The sequence below is a fragment of the Phaethon aethereus genome (assembly GCF_964289735.1).
Source record: "Phaethon aethereus genome assembly, chromosome: Z".
Lineage (NCBI taxonomy): Eukaryota > Metazoa > Chordata > Aves > Phaethontiformes > Phaethontidae > Phaethon > Phaethon aethereus.
This window is the reverse complement of record NC_138577.1, coordinates 64,922,914-64,945,210: the sequence shown is the minus strand read 5'-3', so window position 1 is coordinate 64,945,210 and position 22,297 is coordinate 64,922,914. Positions and strand designations below refer to the sequence as shown.

General features: G+C 36.4%; 1 protein-coding gene across 1 annotated transcript in view; it reads left to right on the top strand.

Annotated features, from left to right (window-relative positions):
- The window catches only part of PJA2 (praja ring finger ubiquitin ligase 2), a gene marked incomplete at both ends in the record, with an annotated part of 41,855 nt that extends 21,131 nt beyond the window's left edge, over window positions 1-20,724 (top strand). Inside the window, 8 exons of the mRNA XM_082013320.1 lie at window positions 3,664-3,858; window positions 6,418-7,480; window positions 11,147-11,329; window positions 12,766-12,948; window positions 15,172-15,283; window positions 18,873-18,987; window positions 19,298-19,413; window positions 20,617-20,724. Coding sequence (XP_081869446.1) covers window positions 3,664-3,858; window positions 6,418-7,480; window positions 11,147-11,329; window positions 12,766-12,948; window positions 15,172-15,283; window positions 18,873-18,987; window positions 19,298-19,413; window positions 20,617-20,724 — 2,075 coding nt within the window. The remainder of the gene's footprint in view (window positions 1-3,663; window positions 3,859-6,417; window positions 7,481-11,146; window positions 11,330-12,765; window positions 12,949-15,171; window positions 15,284-18,872; window positions 18,988-19,297; window positions 19,414-20,616) is intronic.
- Between the last annotated feature and the right edge of the window lie 1,573 nt (window positions 20,725-22,297).

Sequence of the window (22,297 nt, the reverse complement as noted above, 5' to 3'; positions counted from 1 at the left end):
TTAGTGCAGTATTTGTAGAAGTAAAGAGGGATGCTGCTGTGTGTCGGTGAATGAGGCAGTGCCTGGGAAAGCCTGGACCTACCTGTTTGTGCACTGTGCATTTTAGGAGATACTCTCCCATGTTTTTTTAATCCAGCTCTGGTAATCTAAAAGCTTTTCTGCTTTATGACAGCTGCTAATGATCCTTTGAGGAATTCAGGTGCCTAGTACCCCTTTGAAAGGATGGAGGTGTATATATAAACATCTTTAGCCTAGGTGAATAAATAGCCTGTTTCCCCTACCTTGGTTATTTAGTCAATGGTGTGTTGCATCTCTAAGACTGGTCAGTTTTGCAGAACTGTGTCTTGTCAGCAGGTATTGGGTGTGTTTTTGAACAGGCCTGAACTTCTGAAAGAAGATAGAGCAATACCCACTTTTAAGGTGGGGTTAGTGTGGAAGAAGGACCTGAGAGAGGATATTATGTGTCTCAGGAACTTGATTGCCTGAAGGGTTTCTTGTAAATTGGTCTCTGGATTCAGATGCCTAAATGCTGCCCGTTTTAGGCAGGTAGGCAAATAATTGCATGGCTCCTTCTCTTATTTTGAGATACTTTGTGTCTAGGTAGAAGTTAACCTCTTCTGTAAACCAAACTTTCAGTAAATGGTGAAAGCTTTCACTATATTGATCCAATAAATCTTTCTCAGGGCAGAATAATAACTGCATGATGTATTTTTTAAAGAACAATTGAATACAAGATGAGGTAACTGTATGAGCGAGAATTATTTGGAACAAAAAATGTAGTGCATTGCACCCAGCTTTAAAGATTTTGCATGCTGTGAACATCAATTTTAAAAAATAAAACACTTGCATTCAGAGAGTTTTACTCTCTTGAGTGGACATCTGTTATTGAACAATATTGCTTTAAAATTAAGAATTAGGCAGTTATGCTGTATTTTTATCTCTCTTGTTGCAACCACTTGTATTACCATGTTTGAGGGCAGATTGCTCTGTTACTGTGCTGATTTACTAATTTAACTGTTGGATTCTGCTCTGCAAGTTCAGATGTGGCTGCTTATTGTCAGCTCCCTCTGGCAGTCTGCTAACCAGACCTGCTATAATCAGTGGGAATTTAAGACTTGTCAGAGCTTACTTGAATAAACATGACTTGTTTGTTGACTTAATTTGTCAGCTAGTTAATAACCTTACTAAGAAAATTAATTGTTGGTCCCCTTTTTCTTGCATTAGGTGCAAAAACTTTTTGGCAAAGATGGTAGAGCGTTTTCAGCTTTCTAAGGATTGCAGGAGTAGTATAGTTAGTAACAAATTGACCATTTTAGCTTCTGTTGCTTAATGGGGATGGGCAGGTTTAGACAAATACCTGAAAATATTTTCAAAGGAGATGATGTGTAATCAAATTACATAGAGCTTCATAGGGAGATGGCAAAAAAGCCTCTGAAACTTTCTAATTTTTTTCTGCAGAGGTTCAACTGACTTGTATCCCAGGTCTGTGGAATAATCAGTACTACCGTATTTCAGCTAGTGGTGAACATGTTTGGATTTCGGCAGTGTTCATGAAACTGGGCTATGGTTGGAGAGATTTCATGTGTGGGAAGAAGAGTGGAAAGAAGACATGACTAGGATTATATGTTTTAAGAGACAATTAGAGCCATAGAAATACTATGGGAAGTTATAGCACAACATTTTTGTAGCAAATGGTTTCTTAGAATTGGCTAAAGATAAAAAAAGTGAAGCTGACAACATTAGATAAAAGACTCCTCATGTTATAATTTGTTTAAATGTTGCAATTTTAAGCAATTGAATCATAAATATTTGCCTTTCAGTTTTAAAGACTGAAAGTATCTTCACTGTTGCTGTCAACCTGGGAACGAAACAGTAATATTTTAGACTCTTGTGGCAGGTGTTCTATTGTGAGTGTAATTTTGTTTGATTTATACCAACCTTATTTTTTTCCCATGTCAGGCTGAAAGAAAGTGATTATTTTTTGTTTCCTGGAACTTGCATTTTTCTTGAGGCCCTTAATCTTCCACCGTCATTATACTACTCATGTTTCTGTCTTTTTTTTTTTTTCCTGTGGGGAAGATCAGGCAGAAAATACCTGGACTTTTTTCCACAGAAATTTGACTGAAGTGCAGATTGCTTGGAAATGTTTTCTGAATTTCCATGCTGGCAATTGTAGACCAAACTCTTCTAGGATGTTATGTGTCTGAACATCTTAAGACTGGCTTCTACTAGAAGCTGTAGTTTACAATAGGTAGCTTTCTTCTATTTGCTTTTTCTTTAAAGCTTTTAAGGGATCATGTAGTTTCTGAGAGTGTAGCCCCAACAAAAATATTTCATTTTTTCCTTGCATTTCATTTTTCATGTTTTATGTTAGGTAGGCAGCAACAGAGTTAGTTTCCTGTATGTCAGTCCTAGCAAAACTACAGCCTCAACAGTGGTGCTAGTTTGAAAAACAAAGTTAAAAAACCTGCTTGGACTATTTGACAGTTGGTACATGTGTGCAAGTTGTATCTTTTAGGCAGTCTATACACTGCAAGTACCAGCCAAACTAGTGGCTATACTAACTTGAAGCTGCATAAAATAACCACTAAGGAATGGTGTCTTTGCATATAGATATTCTCTTTTTAAGCATAGTGAAGAGATTGGTTTAACACCCAGGAAAGAAAGAAAGCTTTCTTATTTTTCTGAAGTCCAGAACACTCTGTGTTAATGGTTGCAAACCATATCTTCTTGAACTTTAATGTCACCTTTTCAGTTTGAGTTTCAAGAACAGAAAAGCTACTATGTTAATTCCATACCTAGTAAAGATTAAAAGGGTCATGGAAAAGCTACTGAACATCTGAAATACTGAATTTCTAGTTGCATTTGTACAAGCAACAAACTTTGGACACGAGCACTTGTGTTAGATTATTAACAGCTGATACTACCTCTGTATTAAAATCTGTTTCCATTACCATGTTGGCAGCTTTCCCTTGCTGTTTTTTTCAAGTTTTCTTGTACTATTTATCCCATGTTTTCGTGGTAAAAGCATGAAGATCCCTTAATATGGAGTACTGCTGCAATAATAGGAGCTGTATGTGGGCAATTGCATTCTAGGGCCATCCCTGAACATACTACCTAGTGTAAAGAATAAATCCTTCTCCCTGGGACTTGGGACTTTTGTTTCAGAAGGTGTGATTTGATTAATTGTACTTTTCCTGTCACAGAGATAAACTAGCTGTTGTGCTGAGTTGTGCTGCATTACCTGAAGGCTTTCTCATTATAGTGCTTGCAAATGTTTTTTGCAGGGTGATGTGTTGTCAGAAGTATCTGCAGAAGTGTATCACATTTAAGAAAAAGTGATATATGATATCTGGACTTGATTTTTAAATTTTTTTATAAAGTCTGTTGTTTAATCCAAACATGTTAAGATGGGGGCAAGATCGGTGTTTGTCAGTATTATTTACTGTAGATGAACATTTTGTTATGTGCTTTCATAACATATGTGCCCAGAGCACTCAGGTTCTTAATTGTGGTGTTAGTGAAGCTCAAGAAGCAAGAGAAATGGGAAGTTCCTTGCAAAAAAAATTATATCAAAGTGTTGGGGAAGAGGGAATTTGTAAAGATACGTTGTTGTCTAACATAGTCTCTGTGTCTTTTTCTTTCCTCTATAATCTCATGCAGTGATGGGTCAAGAAGCTGGCAAACCTGCTTGGCCCAAACCAGCAGGAGGATATCAAACTGTCACAGGTAGAAGATATGGAAGAAGACATGCCTATGTCAGTTTTAGACCATCTTTGAATAGCCAAATCAGAGATGAACATCAACACAATGAAGCCTGCCAACAATTAGAAGTGGAGGATGTTCAGAATTCTTTATGTATGTCTGTGTCTTTGTGTATGTGTCATTAATTGTGAACTGGGATGTATGGGGGTGGAGGGGGAAGGCACATAGAGAAACGTGAAGGGAAGAGAGTAGCCACTTAAATAACACATGTAAAGTACATTTCATATAGCTTTATAGAATGAAACTTATAGTGAAGTCAAATTAAAGTATAGGCTATCTTAGGCTGTTTACTTTTGCATGAAGAAGTGCATTCCTGAATGAGTTAATACATTCTAACCAACTAGATAGCCATAACATTGTATAATTCAAATTATTTTGCCTTCAAATCAAATTACAAATCGTATTTGGAAGAGGATAACTATGCTAACCTTCTGTTTGGAACTAGGCAGTGAAATATTTGATGTGTTATGGACCAGGTTGTTCTGTCTGTCAACCTTACTGTAGTTACAGTGGAAATTAGTTTAAGCCTATAAAACATCTTTAAGGTTCTCTTTTTTTTTTTATACCAGTCAGACCACTTCCCTTTCTTGTTTAATGAACATTAGTGTTTCCCAAAATGTCTCTTGTGACTTTAGGATCTGAATAACAATTTCATAGAGAAATACAAAATGGCTTGTTGGATTAGTAACGTAGTCCCATCTACCTGAATGTGTGAGGTCTTCTGCAAAAAAAAAAAAAAATCAGGTCTTCCAAGCTAGTATTTTTTTCTCCTTCCTTTATAGACTATTTTGCAACTGCTTTTTCCTTCTAGTTTTCTTTTTTTTAATAATAGCATAGTGTTAATTTAACTTTGTCATATGCCATTGTTCTTGGAGACTGTTATATGATGTAGATCATCTTGGGGTGGTTTTATTTTTTTTGTAACTTGAACATTTTTGTAGTTGCAAGTGCTTCATCCATTTTCTACACTTTCTTCTAGTTAAAAGTTTATTTCCTGTGAGTCAGTGTTGACGCTTGTGGAGATCTTCCTGCTGTCTCTTTCTATAATGCTACCACCTTTCTTCTTTCACTTACTCAGAAATTAGCATTCTATTTTAGGGGTCATAAGAAATATATAGTTTAGAGTGTATTATCTCCTTGTTCTTAATACAATTGCTTTGAATATAAATTCTAAGAGTGACTAATTTTCTGTATTAAGTCTAATAACAAAATGCCTTTCCTTTTGTATTTGGTCTTTTTTTTATAACGGCTTTTCAGATTTCTCTTTGAGCAATGTTTTGGATTGATTTATTTCCCTTACCTCAACTAGGTTACATTTTTCTCCCCAGTTGATACTTATTTTTTGGTGGGTGGGTGCTACTTAAAATATGCTGCATATTTGCTTGCTAATTAGCTTGCCATCTTACATGCATCTAAGCAACTGTGGAAGACAGGTAGAAGGGGATGTACTTGGAAATACTAAAATCTGGCTGGAATTGGTAACTCTGAGCAAGAAGGATGGACTGAATGATATCCAGAAGAGCCTGCTTGCCAACCTCAGCTGTTAGGAATTTTATGAAGGAGCTTCAAGTTTTTAATTAGATAAAATGTAATGTTACAGTATTGCTTCCTGCAAGCCAGGCTTCTAGTGCTGAGAGGCACAGCTCTTATAAAGTCCAGTGGCATGAATTCCTAATTTAGGTATGGATTAGCTATTTAGATTAGACTTTTTTTTTAACCCAGAACATTCATTTTACATGTTTTCCTACCTCTACCCTTTTTTAAAATACCAGGCTAGGGAATCCCTTCAATTAATGATGCATGTCTTGTTTTGTTTTATTTTTGTCTTGTAGTTAAGTGTCCACATCTCTTAATGACTTAAAAACTTCAAGTATTCTCATCAAGTTATGCAAGCCATTGTATGTTCAAAAATAATTTGGATTGTTGCCTTGGTTAGGAGTTTACAAATGACTTAAACTATGCATTAATTTTGTAGTAGCAGCAGTAGTATACGTTTTACCTTCTTTAACTCATGCTGCTGGGTTTGTTATTTATTGTCCCTTTATGCAAGAGGTGTTCAAGTGTAATATAACCAAACTGAATTTGTGATGATGGTAACTACTAACTGTAATTCCATATTCATCACTGCTGCTATTTTCTTATGAGGATTTGAATTCACAGCTTCATGTACAAAATAGTGCTATTACTTCGTAATCTATAGTAGCAGTAAGTGGCTTAATCTGTGTGTGGCAGGAGGCACAATTTATCCAGTTAATGAATGGATAGTAAAATTTTTAACTTATGGAAAGAGATGTTGCAGCTTTTTTAATCTACTGTTTTTTCAGATTTCCTGTTCTCATCTTAAAATTAACTTTTACATAAACAATGTAAAAATGCTGCTTATGAACATGTTCCTTTAATACTTGGGTTTTTTGCTATCAGGCTGAGCTGAAATTGTATTGTTTAAATATATTTCTAAATGCTTAATTTACGTAAATGAGAATGTAAATGTATTAGTGAAGAATGACTGCGTATCTGGTAAATGTTTCTCTTTATCAAATTGCACTGCAGTTCTAGTGAGTTATCCTTTTTCATGAACAGCTGTTTCAGATGAGAATATTTCTATTGTTTTTGACAATTCAAATGCATTCTTTCTTACACCTTTCTGTGAAGGTTCCAGTCCATTGGTTCAAGTTTCTTCTGGTGTATTGGATGACCCATTGTTAGAAAATACTGGAACAGGAGAACATGTTTACCAAAATGTATTGAACCAAACTTTTGAAGCGAACATGGTGCCATTTTCTCTATTCTCTTATGGTCTGGAAGGCAACAAAATCTCAGGGAACTTTATGAATCCTTATGAAAATTCAGATGGCCTTGCAGAATATGCGTGTGGAGGGCGTAATGATTTGAATGGTCAGAATGGAATTGCTTTTGTAAACATTGACTCTTACGAGCCAGATAGCAGTGATGGAGAGGAAGATGATGCTCAAGACAGATTTCCTTTGGCAAGAGAAGAAGCAGGTGTATTTCAGGAAACACTAGATAACATCCTTTCTGAGTTAGAAAAAGGTGTAGAGTCTTTTACCAACTTAGAGTCCCCATGGTCCACTCTCAACCGCAGTGTTTCTAGAGAATGTTGTGAAGAAGTAGGACCAATACCTTTAATGAGATATTTTAGCATCGATTCAGACTTGACACATCCAAACAACAGGACATTTAAATCTTCTGCTGAAGATCAAGCTATATCGAAAAGCAACTTCAGGGATGCCAGTTGTGAAACACAGAAAGTAAAGGTAGTGGATGTTGGAGTTGGAACCTCTGTAGCAATTGCTAATGAATTAAATGTCAATGATGGAAAGACTGACCAAGGAAATTCACCTGAGTTAGTAGTGAGACCTAAAATAAGAAAACAAAATACTGCAAACCAGTTGGAGAGAGAGAAGCTTCTCCCTAATGATGATGAAGAGGAAAGTGGTTCCTGGAGGAGAGGTGAAATTGCTGAAGTCCAGCATGGCTGTTCTGAGTTTGCCTTGAGAAATAGCCAAGAAGAGATGAGTTCTAGTATGTTCTTTGACTCAAGAGAATACAAAGGTCATTGCAAGTACACAGAATTAGACCTAAGTAAAAATGCAGCAGCTCGAGAACAAAAAGATGAGCTAGATGACAGCACTTTCTGGGATGAATTTGAAGACTGCAGGAGATCCTTCTCAGTGTCTTGCAAAGATGAAGACAGGTAAAATTTCACTTTTATATCTGTATGAGTACTGAATCTTTTGTGTAAATAGTGTGCAAATCTGAGTAAATTGATAGCAAATGGGACATAAACTCAAGCAGTTTCAGAATATGATCAGATAACAAAGTGCCAGCTTTTCCTTTCAGTTCTCCTTCACCCTACCTCAAGTCCATCTAAAGAAATGATAATGTACATTTTTCTGGTAACGTAAAAAGCCTTTCCTTATTTTTAGGGTCAAAGTGCCTTACCACTAAGGAAGATTACTTGTTTATTGTTTTATTTTTAGTGAGCAGATGGAGAGCCGAGAGTGAAAACCTTGTTCAGCATGGCTTCTGGCAAATTATGGGTCTTTAACAAGTCTTGAAGAGAACTTTCATTTTCAGAATTTGTTCTTTTTGCCATCAAATCCCAATATTCTGCATAACAGCCTATGTATGTTCTTGTCTCCAGTGTTTTGAAAGAAATTTTTCTTCCTTGACATATCTGAAGAATAAGCTGATAGGATAGCTTATAATCCCCTCTTTTAATGAAAAGTCTTTATAGGCTAATACATGTTTCCAAAGTAACTATTAATGAATACAGTTTCAAATGTACAAATAGCTCCAACCTGGACACCAGGAGCAGTATTCAGGCTCCTCCTGTTTTGAGCTCTCTACCCAGGAGACAGACTAATGTGGAAACCTTACGTTGATTAACTTTTCCTCATATAATGCTGTTAAGAACTTCTTACTGTGAATTGTAGTTATGTAACTGAACTATTTGAGGGTAAAAAATTTCTAACCTACCGGTCATTTATGGTAAATGCAGCAGTGTTTGTAATGGCTTTGATTGTATTTTTTCCTATTTTTCTTTTAGTTTGCTTTCATCTTGTTGATTCTGTTCCCACTGCATTCTATACAAGTCAGGTCTTCTGGATGCTGATGTGGCTTTTTTGTGTGTGTGCTTGCTATTAGGCTTCATGTGTTAAGTAGCCTAATAGATTGTGTTTCCACTGCTTTTGTGGAGAGAATAGCATGAGAATTGATCTGCATAAACTCTTGTCCTATAAAATAGTGCACTCCCAGTTATGAGAGAAAAAAAATCCTTAAGGCATTTTAAAATGGGTTAGTAGACTTAATTTTCTTTTTTCCTAAAGATATAGGCAGACTTACAAATGAATCCTTTCCTCCCATGTAAGGTTTACTTTTCAAAAATGTTTGTTACTGTGTAATCTTTTCCACTTCTGAAATGCTGCAACTGGAAGATTAAAATGCAATAGAGGAAATGGACTGTATTTTACAATTATAGCATTGGCCTCTGTGATGCAAAGTGATGGATTGTTGTATCATAGCAAAAAGAAATAGAGATTACAGATCTGAAAATGACTTTTTGTCATGATGGCAATAACCGAACCACTAAACAGGAAGCGTATGTTCTTTAACTTAAACCATAATTTGTGTTCTAAACCCTCAAAAGAATTATGAAGCAAAATGTCAATGATCACTCTGCATAAAGGAGTAATATGTTTTTCCACTTGCAAAAGGTAAAGTTTTATGTTTAAAGGGTTAATCCATATTACATGTTTAAATATGTAGCTGCATAAAAAGTAGAATTGACATGTGTCATGCTATACCCTGCAACTCAACTTTCATGTCTTTCCAACCCAGGGAGAAATTCACCTTACTGATTGCAGCCTGGGCCTTCACCTCACATTTTTGCTTCAAGGAGTGCCCAGCTATTATGGTGTTAGCATGTAGAAGGTCTGTGAGAAAAGGAAGTCTTACATTTTTGTTAGAACCACATATGCTCTAAGTTGGAAGGGTCATAGTAGGTCCCCAGAGTGCAGGGGTGGTGAGATGAGGATCATATTCTTTAGCTCTCTCCATTTAGTTTTGGATCATATGGCAAATACAGAGGAGAGGGGCTACAGAGCTAGGGGAGGGGCTATTCTCAGAAAATCCATGTGCAGATGCTAAGCTGATGTGTTATGCTTTTGGCAAGTGGCAAGTCTGTAATGCTGTAACCATTAAGTGATATTCTGCTTCTCTGCAGAATTTGTCACAGTTAAATCCTAAATTTTGAAATATACATATTCATTGTTCTTCCTTTGTTCAGTATTAATGACTTTAGGCATATCCTCTTTTCTGGTTTGAATTAGTGTTTCTGTATAAACTTTAAAGAGAACAGATTTGACTAACAACATAGGCATATTATTATGAAGTGTGTTGGAAATCATTCCTGGATTGTAAAATAGAGAACTAAAATAGGAGACTTGAATATTTGGGCTAGCCTTACAGTTTACTGCTTTAGCCTTTTTAAAACAACAAAAAAAAACAGACAAAACAAAAGGTTCTAGAAAGTTGGTATTCAGCTTTAGTTGGTGTAATATAAGATGCAGTAGACTGCATCTCAGAATTTCTTAATAGATATGTTTTCTATTTTAAAGTGGTCCTTTACATTAACCCAAAGTTAATTAATATTGCCTTTTCATCACTTTCCTTAGTCATCAAAATTGTGATAGAAAAATGCATTCCTTCTTCAAATTAAAATGTGTCCACATAATGTGTGTCTTGATATTCCATATTCTTGTAAAACTTGCAGTATATAATGTGCAGTTTTTCAAAAGTACTTGTAATTCATTAAATAGTGGGTATTCTTGGCATTTGCTTGCAGTATTATAGGAGGTTTTCTTTAAAATGAGTTTGTAGATGGGGAGATAACACTGATACACATAGACTTACCAAGTTTAGTACGTTGAAAACTCTGAGCTGCAGGTGTTATGGATTCCTGTGTAAGATGTGTTCTATTAAGCATGTTTGCTGTTCACATATTTATTAGTTTCCTGTAACATTTTGAAGTGGCAAGTGACTGTTCTTCTAATTTTGTTAGGTGTCAAGTGTCACTGTTAGTCTTGAGTGAACCTTCTAAGTGGTATTACTAAAGGCAGTAGCAGATAAGTTCATCCTTCTTAATATGCTGCTAACATCACTATTTTGTTAAGTTGCCCACAACTTGTTATTTACTGCCCTTCACTGTGGTGGCTGAGCAAATTCTTTTTGAAAAACTCCCTGCCATTCATCTGTATGTGCTAATGAATTATATGATTTGTAGTAAGCCATCCATTGTCTCCTTGTATGATTAAAAAAAAGGACCATTGTATATGGTTTAGAGATTTTACTTTAAGTGTTATTTACCTCAGTAAATATTTTCTATTAGTAGAATATTAGTAATATTAGTAATAATATTAGTAATATTAGTAATATCTCTATTACTGAGAGGTAAGGTTGACATAGCTTACTGTTTGTTAGGCAAGCATTGATGTTCTCAATGTCACTGCTGGTGTTTTCCCTTTGTGTGCTAGGAGGCAGATGTGTATAATGGGTCTGGGCTTATATTCTTCAGTTGTTTTATGTACTCTGCAAATGTGGAGGGGGAGGAACAAAACATTTTTGCAAAGTGGGACAGGCAGAATTCTTTCTTAGGAACTGATTTTTTTAATCATCTCTTTATGTATGCTTGCCTTAATACATCTATAAACAGTACAAAATTAATTTATCCTGGAAAAAAATAGTCTATATTGAGAGCAATGTTCGTAGAAAAGTAGGATATCACAGAATGTTAGTGTTTCTTTTCTTTCCCCTAAAACAGTGTTTAAATTCACACCCCGTTGCCTTGTTTAAATTACAGCTCAGAATGCAGTGATGGGGAATGGTCTACAGCTGTGCCTGCCTATTTTATTCCTAGAGAAAAAGACCAAGCCTCAAGTGATGAGAGCTGGGAGACTGTTCCAGGCAGGGAGGAACATGAGCCTGAAGTGCAGAGCAGCAGCAGTGGTGTAGAAGAGGATACAGACTTCTGTTTCCAAGGAGGGTATGGCTTTGTTTCATTAGTGAACTTCCTGTAAGTTCTGACATCAATGGTAACATGGTATCCACATGACGCAACACAGAATAACATCAGTTACTAGATTAGTTACTACTAAAACTAGTCACTAGACTAGCAATAATCAGTTGCCTACATCAAAATAATCTGAGTAGTTTTATGTATTTCAGATTAGGGGGAAAAAATGGCATGTCGTGCCAACAACTCTATTTTATGAAAGAAATAATGAGAGGGCAGTGACGCATACTGTCAATAAGGATAACAGGCTGGATATACCAACTTTAAAAAGCCAGGTTAGGCGAGTTAATTGTAAAGACATACGTTACATACATATCTTCTGTTACTGCTTAGAACTCCTTGCAAAGCAGTTGTTTATCTCTTTGCTTTATTGTGTCTCATATTCCACAGGCTCTTTATTTCTACAGCCTTATCAGTGATTACAGTAAACTTGAACTACTTGCTTGCTGGGAACTTACTTATTTTTCCAGTCATATAGTACTTTATAGAATGTATCAGCCTTTCTTGCCAGGCTATAAATAAATAAATTTATTTATTCCTATAAATAGCCAAGGAAAGTTTCGCTGGATTTTTTCCCCTAAGCATCTAATATTGACCTTCTATTCTTAGTTTGGGTCTCTATAAAGCAACAAGCCATGCCTAAGTGTTCTTTCAGCTTCTCCCACTCTTAGGTAGACAGTACCTATTACCAAGCAGTCCAGAACTGTTACTGCTTTTTCAGTATCGCTGTCTTTTGAGGTTTGGGGAATTAGAGTGACTTTATGAAACCATTATGAAAACTCATCTGTTTCAGAACAACAACGGAGCTGTGTGCTCTTTAGCTTTCTTTGATGTGAACAGCCTACAAATGTACCCATTTCTAACATGATTCCTGCTTATTTGCCCTTCAAGGAAAGTGAGAGTTGCAGCCTTGTGGTTCTAAACGTACAAGTGACTTGTCCTCCTGTAGAAAATCCAGGAATGAGGAGTCTTTCTTCTTACACAAATATCTTCTCTTGCAAAAAATGTATCTTTGCATTCAGGCCGAGTTTCCCCATGAAGGCTGTTCCAGGGTGTCAAGAGAGCCTGCCTTTTTAGTAGCTTTAGGACTTTGTAGATGAATAAGAAAAGGAATACTGCCTGTACTAGGGAAAATGCAAAGGAAGCTACTTACTGTACTGCTGGCCTTGAGCATTAGACAAATAATTTTGCCACAGAATCATAGGTGGTATTGGATTCTGAGTCTGGAGCAAGATATCGCTGTGAGTTTCTTGTTTTTTTTATAGCAAATACTAAATTCCTAACCTGAGACTTTGCAGTCTGAGAAACGTGCAGCTGCAGCTCTTGTAGTATGTGTAGCTTTTGTTGCTTGCATGTGTTTGTATAGTCTCCTAGACTTTTAGTTTTAGCTTTTCATTTATTTGAAGGGAACAGACATTACTGGAGGAAGGAGAGATTCCTTGGTTACAGTACCAGGAAGAAGTAGAAAGTAGCAGTGATGAAGATGATCCAGTTAGTGATTTCATGCATCCTGGATTCTTCCTGTTGGATGGAAATAACAACCTTGAGGATGACTCCAGTGTGAGTGAAGACCTGGATGTGGAATGGAGGTATGCCTTTGATAGTTTTCTGCATTAATTTCAGAGGTTTTATAGTTATTATTTTGATTGTTATGTAAAATAGCAAAAATACTCATGGCTACCAGTATGCACTTGTTTCAAAGGCTGATAATCTGAGTTTCAAGGCTTAAGGTAGTTCAAGTGCTATGTTTCTTCTAACGAGAAGAAAAGGGATGTAGACTTGCTAAATCAGTCTGTGATCTGAGAAGACTGTGATGCACTAAATACTCAAGGGATGGGGTGTACTTTTCCAGGTGGTAAGTATAGTGGAAGTATAACAAAAGTAAAGCATTATGAATGTAATCAGCATTCAAGTCAGTGAAATTTTATAATTGGGCTTTTCCTCTCTGCAACTTGTGTAAGTTAGATGTTATAAGCCTATTTTATTTATCTTTGAAACATCATGCACTTATCTAATATCATAATTTTGAATGCTTCGTTCAATTTTTCTGTCATTAGATTACTGAAGAATATTACAATATATTTTTACAAAAATTCTGCAAATACCAAGAAGTAATCAGAGCCACTTGCACAGCCTAATCCTAGAATAATACAGTACACTTCTTTTAAAGTATGAATGAGCTAGACAGAATGCTTTCCAGTGAGAGACGTAATACTTGCTATTTGTAATTCTGCCTATTACAAATATAAAATACAGTGTAGACATAGCAAAAACACTGATATCTTCTCCTTGTGAAATTACATTGTGAAAAAGCACAACAGGGACTAATGCATAAGAGTCCAAGCTAGAAGGCATGTGTTCTTACAGTGCCAGGCAGCAAGCTAATAAGGGAATTGTAGGATGTAGACAAAACTGCTTTTTAGATGTTGGAGGTTAGCATTAGTAAGCTTCCTAATTACTCAAAATATGAAGGAAGATGCATCTCTAGTAGTCTTAAGTTTTGTCTGTTGAGCATACATAGATCTGTATATGATTTTGCTTGTGCCTGTGTTAGCATTTTGTCTCTGAAAAGATTTGATCTCTGAATGTTGAAAACAGAACTCGAAGCAGCTGCCAAGCTATGAACTGTGACACATGATGTAATAAAAATCTGAATGCTAGTTGTAAAATGAGCTTAATAGCATACAAATGAAACTTATTAGCTGAACTGTATGCCCTTTTCCTCTGGAGTAGTCAATAGTAAAAACTCCCATCATGTTCTGTACTGGGAGCAGGTGCTGGTGGGGGGGCTGCTTGGTGGCCTCTGTGAGGAGAGACTGGGGCTTCCCTGTGTGGGACATAGCTGGCTCCAACAGACCCACTGTAGGGTGGTGCCTCTGCAAAAGTGTATTTAAGAAAGGATAAGAAATGTGGCACAGCAGAGTGTGAGAGAGGATTGAGGATGATGAGAGAAACAACCCTACAGACACCAAGGTCAGAGAAGAAGGGGGAGGCAGTACTCCAGGTGCTGGAGGAGAGATTCCCCTGCAACCCTGGGAGAGGACCACAGTGGAGCAGGTAGGTATTTGCTGAAGGAATTGTGCCTGTGGAAAGCCTACACTGGAGCAATTAGTGAAGGACTGCAAGCTTGTGGGAAGGACCTGTGCAGCAGCAAGTTTATGCTGAAGGACTACAGCCTGTGTGAGGGGCTCCACACTGCAGCAGGGGAACAGTGTGAGAAGAAAGGAGTGGCAGGGAGGAACTGCTGTGGACTGACCACAGCCCCCATTCCCTGTCCCTCTCTACTGCTTGGGGTAGGGGAACACAGAGGAGTCAGGAATGAAGGTGTGAAGTTGAACCTGGGAAGAAAGGGAGGGCTGAGGAAGGTGTTTTAGTGTTTGTCATTGTTTCTCACAATCCAAATCTGGTTTTATTGGCAATAAATTCATAGAATCATAGAACAGCCCAAATTGGAAAGGACCTCAAAAGATCATCTGGTTCAACCTTTTAGTTAAAGTTCCCCCTTAAGATTTTACTTTAAGGTTTCCCCTCTGTGAGTCTGTTTTGCCTGTGAATGGTGATTGAGTGGCCTCCCTGTCTTTATCTCGACCCATGAGCTTTTAGTCTTATTTATGCCCCATCCAGTTGGGATGGGGGTGTAAGAGAGCAGCTGATTGGGTATCTGGCAGCCAGCCAAGGTCAACCCAGCCATCTCCTGAGAGTATACACACAATTGTTAACAGGTGATGTGCTGTAATTTGATGTACCCAGCCCTCATGTTAGTAGTATTTACTTTGAAATGAAGACCATGTTTCTTAACTCATGTTTTTCAGACTACTTGATGAGTTTGGTGATGGCCTGGGACTTGCTCAAGTCATTCCATATGTGGATCCTCATTTTTTCACATTTATGGCACTAGAGGGGCACTTGCAACAAGCTATGGAGGTATTAAAATATTCTTGGTGGCATTACATCTGTGATTTTGTGACATAAGTTTTTATTATTGAATCCTTTTTCAACATAACCTGAAAATCAGAAGAATCAGGGAAAAATTACTTTCCTGGTTTAGCTTGAATTTTCAGGTCTGTGAGCTTGAAAATAAATGTTGGAAGTTCTTTTAAATAATGTAGTGCAAGAAGTCATTGATCAGTGCTACTCATTTTAGAGTAGGTGTGTTCTCTTAAGAGGGAAAAGATACTGTTTTCTACCAGTATAAAAATATGCCATTTAAATTATTTTAAAGAATATTGCCAATTCCCTATATAACCAAGGGAAGTTTATACCTGGATCTGTGCCTATGAATTGTCCCAGCTTTTTTTTTTTTGCAAAAGTACAATTGGATGTCTCTTATTTTTATTCCTCAGATGAAGACTTTTCTGTGATTGACTGTCTTGACTCCATGTGTTTCAAAAAACCCCTAAAAGCAAACCCAACAAAAACCAGCCAAAAGCAAAAAAGCCTTTTATCTTTACCTTGTTCTAATCTCATTTCATCTGTCTAACTTTGGATAAACCAGAGAACCAGTATGGTTATGATCTTTGTCTTTTCTGTGTTCCCTGACGTTGGTCACTTGTCAGAGTGAATATGGAGCTAGCTGAAACTCACTTTGATGCAGTGCGACAATTCTTGCACTGCTAGAAATCTCCCCTGCAGGGTATTTGTGAAAATAAGAGTTAAATGATGTGTAGACTTATAGTATGGCGTTACAATAATTAAGTTGAATGCTTTGTGTGAGACATAAGTTCAGGGGCATCAAGGGGCAGTGTGACTACTAGCTTTTAGTTAAAAGGGGTGAACAGGGTGGACTGTACGTCATAGTGTGTTTGCAGACAAAATACCATGGATGCATTAAAAAGCTTTCTAAAGCTGACAGCGGAACAATTGTAGATAATTTTTTTCCATAGATGTGTGCAAAATCAATGATTTTTAATAAACTTCATGGGGATTTTCCAAGGGGGTGGAAGGTTGTTCCCTGAAATTGGCAGTCATTCAATTTCCAGGTATTGTGCATCCCTCAAGCTATATGAAAGGTATGTGGGAGGTCAGCATTATTCATAATCAAGTACCACAGCGTTTTCTTCAGCTGTGTAGGATCTTGTTAGCACTACTCATCTAGAGACAATTCAAAACTTCTTGTTAATTTGTAGGTGGTCTGTTGATATCCTTACTATAAAAGCAGTATTTTGAAGCTGTATAGAGAAAATTCCTTGTCTCTTTCATATCTGCTGGTTCTCACTACATCAAAAAGAACAGAACTACAGAAGCAGTTGGACCTCCTCCTTTGCACCAAAGCAAGAGGATCTCTGTAGAGAGGGGAAATAATACCATCTTTTTTTTTAATCTGTATGTTAACACTTCAAGAGGAGGCTGAGGTTTTTATGGCTCTGATTTTCTTTTCTTTCTCATTACTGAGTAATAACATTTCCCTAGTTACTCTGTCAAAGAAAACATGCGCGCTCTTGTCAAGCTGACCCGTAAAGGCAATCCTAGGTGGCAATGTGCATGGCTTCTCATCCTAGCCAGAGAAGATGCTGTAATTATGTTAGTGTCACCAGGAACAGAGTCATTGAACACACTTGGCAAGCAGGCAGATGACTACAAAAATGGTTTCCCTGGTACCTGTGGTACAGCTCACTGTGGATGTTGAACAAGAGGGAAAGCCAATTCTCTTAAGTAGTATTTGTGCCTTGAAATTAGCACTTTGGGTATCTTTATGGTGGGTATAGATAGAAGTCTGGCATAGTTGGAATTAGTCAGCAGAAAATGGTAACTGATTAATAAAAGGAACAGCTATATTGACTGTGACTAAATGGACAACACAAGTTTGAGTAAGAATTCTAAATATTTCTTCCAAATCTGAAGCTGAATGTATAGAACACCTCTCTTTCCAGTATGAAGGTGGTTACTAAAATTGTTCAGAAAATAAGAGCAAGGATTGGCCCAAAACTGTTCAACATTTCTCTTAGGCAATACTGCAAGTGTTGTTGGAAGTTGATAGAAAGTGAGTGAAAAAAGGCTCTGTAATGTGTGTCTATCCAGAATTAATTTTAATTGTTTGCTGAGATCCTATCTTTTAATGGCCACAGCAAGATGTAGACAGCATCAGGTTATAATGTTTTCTGCTTTCTAGAAAACAAGACTTGCCAATGGCTAGTCCAATGTAATGTCAGGGGGGAAAAAAAATTCTTTTTTTTCAAAACCAGTTTGTGATGCAAAGACCAAACTCAACTAACTTTTCCAGTTTGGGTAAGAGAGATTGCTGAAGATGTCTTTGCCTTCTGCTAGAAAACAATTTCTGATTTTCCATTTTTAGAGTGTGTAGAAAATGTTTGTAATATGACAATTTTTGTTCTGTAGTTTGTTGCAGCTGTATATATGTATCAAGGAGGGAGCTGGAGATTGCAGTGAAGGATATCTTAGTAACTAAGGTCAAGATGATCAGGCTTGAGAGCTCTTTGAGACAAGGGAGAATTGAAGCTAGTTGTCTTTCTTCCTCATGATTGGTATTTAATGCTCCTCATGCCTCTTCCCAAGAGTAAAGGGAGTGATTTCATCCATTCTTGACACAGTTCATCTTATTTTAGGGATCAGGACTTGTTCTGGTTTTGCTAGGCATTTTTCTGCAGGATAATTACATTTCAGTTTCACCAGATACCTTTCCTGCTTGTTCTACAACTTTTGTTCTCACCTTCCAGATCTTACTGTTTGCATGTGTTTTCTTTCACTGTTTGAACAACTATACCCCAAGCTGGTTTGCCACTTTGTAGTCATGTATTATCTATATATTCATGCTCAGCTTTCTAACAGGCTACTTTTTGCCAGTTACGCTATTTTAGTATTATTTAGATCTGGCTTTAGGGCAAACAGCTATTATTTAAATATTGCTTAGCCTGATTCTGTCTTATGGGTGCAACATACCTCTGCTTTTGCTTCAAGTTTAAAAAGTAACCCATCTGCTTTCTGGTAATAAGTATTTGTGCACCAGAGGTTTTGTAATGGAGAAGTCTGAGCTTTGACTAACTTCAAATATTAATCTGATTTGATGAACAGATTGGGTTGAGTTAAATTATAACATCGTTGATAATCTATGTAATGACTGTGACTTTAGTTCAACCTGTTACTGATTCACTTAATTCACTTCCTTAAGTTTCCCAAAATTCTCTTATCTAAAATAGTAGATTCATTAACCAGATCTGTCACCTATAACAACATAATTTATTTCAGGGGTCTATTATAGCTCAGAAGATGTTCCAAAAATTTCTCTATCCAGCAAACTATTTTTTCTGTAGCTATGAAACACTTGAAAAGTGTGTGGCATGGTAATGCATCCAAAATTTAAGTGTATCTTAATTAGGGTGGTGGGGAAGACCTGTCACAATCAATTGTGATATTTGGGGGGGAGAAGTAGTGAATATATTAATTCTTATTAATAATAAAGTAATAATATTGGAATTGGATTCCTTTTCCTCCTTACTTGTTTTTATATGGAATGTTATGTTTGTAAGATAACTTGGTCTCTCCTCACCCTTTTCAGACTGCTCTGGCACATTTGGAGTCTTTTGGATTTGATGTTGAACAGGCTTATCCACCAGCTGCTAAAGAAACCATAGATAGCCTGCCACAGATTATCATCACAGATGACCACAATGGTATGGAAAAATAATTAAGAATTACTTTCCACAAATTTCATAAGAACAAATTTAGCTTTCTGTAATAACATAGATGCAGTATTTAAATATACTTACCGTGCAGCTGGCAATGCTGGTCTAAGAGCTTTTGAGTCTTGAATCAGACTGAATATAATTTTGGTCAGTTTGGAAAACTAATCTTTACTGGAGCCTGTGTGATTGTATTTTGTAATCATTAGTGACACTGTTGATGTATCAACATGTATTTTAATATTAGGTCATCTTAGATGTAAAACAAGATAATAATGCTTTTTCTTCATCATGTCTGTAGGTCAAGACCAGTGTTGTACTATCTGTTGCAGTGACTATGTGAAAGATGAAATCATAACACAGCTACCCTGTCGTCACTTGTTTCACAAACCTTGTGTAACTCTTTGGTTACAGAAAGTAAGTACTACAGGATTGGTGGAGATTTTGTGGGTTTTTGAGGGGTATTTGCATTCTGGGAAGAATTGTAACTTTCTGAACATGTGGGATGAAAACCAAGAAATAACTGGCTGCTAATTTTATGCATTATGCAACCAAATTCTAGTGTAAGTTAGAAAAGTAATTTATATCTGTACTCACCTCAGGGGCAACTTCTTGAATAGAGAGGGTGGTTTTCTGAGGAAAAACATGGTCTGCCTTTAGTAAGAATGAAAGAAGTGGATGAGTTATAACTTGTTTTGGTACAAGAAAAGCTCTCTTTACTGTACTCATACCTTGAAGTAAAGGAGATGACTTGGTTTTCTCTGAGAAGAGCAAAGAATCTGATCTGTCTTTCCAGAATGTCAGGTCCATTTATGGTGATAGCTAAGGTTGTCAGGAGAAATACTGGAATGCTTGTAGATTAATTTAGAAGAAATTACTTTTAATAAATCTATTTTGTATTAGACTTCATTTTCATAATCCGTAATCAGTTTCCTTCCAAATGTCTTAAAAAGGCCTATATCACATTGAGGCTATGCTAAAAGAACTGTCATTAATAAATTGGTATTTTTTCCTTGCACTTGCACTCTGCTTTACGCACAGTATGAGCCTGGACTTGCTAGTTCTCAGTGAGCGACAGTATAACACATTTCCTCAAGAGGTACAAGAGGTAGATTAATTGATTCAGATTAGGGAGATCAGATCAGAACACCTCTAGCGTAAGTTGTTGATAGGTTTATAATTTTTTTTACTTTGATTGTGTTGATTACCACATTGTTATTGCTTGTATTATGTGTCTTACCTCTTCCCACTGTAAGAGTAAACTGCTCTTGCTGAAAATGAGGACAAAAATCTTCCTGTTAGATTTGGGCTGCACCTAGTTTATTTTTAATCTGTCCCTCAAAAAAAACAAAAAAACCACCAACCCTGTAAAATCAATTCTTTGAAAACCTTGCAGAGAGATTGATGTATCTGCTGTGTAACTGGTATAAAAGCAAAACAAAGCTCTGTTCTGAAATTGTTATCTGCCTCTTAGCTCCAGGTAGCCATCCAGTCAAGTTGGACTTTGAGACAGTGCTGTTGTGAAGACATTAAATACTTCATAAGTAATAACCTTTAGCTTTTCAATAGAATTGAAAGCAAACTGTGCAAATGACCTGGGTTTTTTTTTTCTTTTTGTAGTCGGGAACATGCCCAATTTGTCGTCATGTGCTTGCACCCATGCTTCCTGAAGCAGCTGCTGCCACTGTTTCCTTTCTGTATGATTATGATTCAGCATCTTCAAACTAGGGTCTGAAATTAAATCTTTGCCACCAAAACAAAAATGTAAATTTTGCCTGTTTAATTACAATGTGAAAAAAATTATAAGATATTCTATGTAAAATACTATCTATATTATATATTCTACTTTAGAAAGAGGGTGCAAGACTTTCTAAACTCTTCAGGTTTAGAATAATAGCTTACATTTTCAAACTGTAAGTTAGAAGAATATACAGCCTTTTTTCTTAGCAGAATGTTGCTGGTAGCTGTAATGTCTAAAGCTTGTATTATGATTATCTTTTGGAAAAATTTATGTGGTACTTTGTTCAAGTCTTTGCAGCTGCAGTGCAGTTGCAGCTTATAAAAATTATGCTTACAATCTGTTTTGCATTATATAACGTAAGTTTGGTTTTTTGTCTGACTGACCTTGTAACTGATCTCATATTTGTATCAAATGTGAAGATGTTCTGTGGTGCCAGCGGTGGTAGAATTTTAATTCACTGGAAATGGATTGCATAATGGAACAATATTTCTTTCCAGTTTATTCCATAATAAAATTTTCCTTATGTCAGAAGTGCTATTAAATTGCTGCTGGTTTTTTAATAAATCCTAACACCATTTTCAGGACTGTGTCTTGAGTAAGTATATGAACTATGGAACTTCAACATTTGAAGTTCTGTGTTTCTAGGAAGTTGCATCTGTAAGAGCTGGGTAGCTGATTCCTTCAATTTGTGTTTAAATTCCATTCTAATTAGGTCTCCTGCATTCTTTGCTGCATGTGTGCATGCTCGCTCTCTTTTTAAGGTATATTTATTTAGTTTTATATATATCAGGGCTGGCATTGCTTTCTAATGCATATACAGTTAAAATATTTTTGGCTTTTGGAGTTTTATGTCTGAAGGAGGTAGTAGAAACTTCATGCATGTAATTGAAAAATACATTTGCATACTTGGCTATTAGGATGATCGTTGTAAAGTTATTTCAGAAATTTAAAAATTAGTAATGTTTCTGGTATTTGCACTGGTTGCAGTGAGTTATGCTACACTTAATATTTTAAAGGAGAAAAGGCTGATCTCTAAAACATTTCTATAAATAATAAGCCAGTATATGCAAAAACTTTAAGGAACATGGAGTTAATCATTATCAGACAGCTCACTGAGTACACTTAACCAAAATACAAAGACATACATGGGCACAAGAACTAAGGGAACTTCCCCTTTGACTTAAAGGGAGATTCTTTTCATGCTATGTTAATTGCTTTCATTATGACTATTCTAATAGTCAAAACGGATAATTTATCCTTCCATAAACCTGCCAGAATTCAAAAGCAGGAAACAAAACATTAAAAAGGCTCTGTTGGGTTTTTTTTTAAAGCCAAAAGAAAGCATTTTAACGTTGGAATGAAAATGTTTTATGGAAATACTAAAATTAATTCAGTTTGTCACATAGTTCAGTAAAGTCAAATGCTTCTGATATACTAGTATATAGACAACATGAACCTTTAACAGAATCAAGCTTATTTTTCACATTTGCTTTCTCATTCCTGTGGAATGCTTAGTTTTACCTAACATGGGGAAGAAAGATTTTCTTCCTTGCAGTTAAA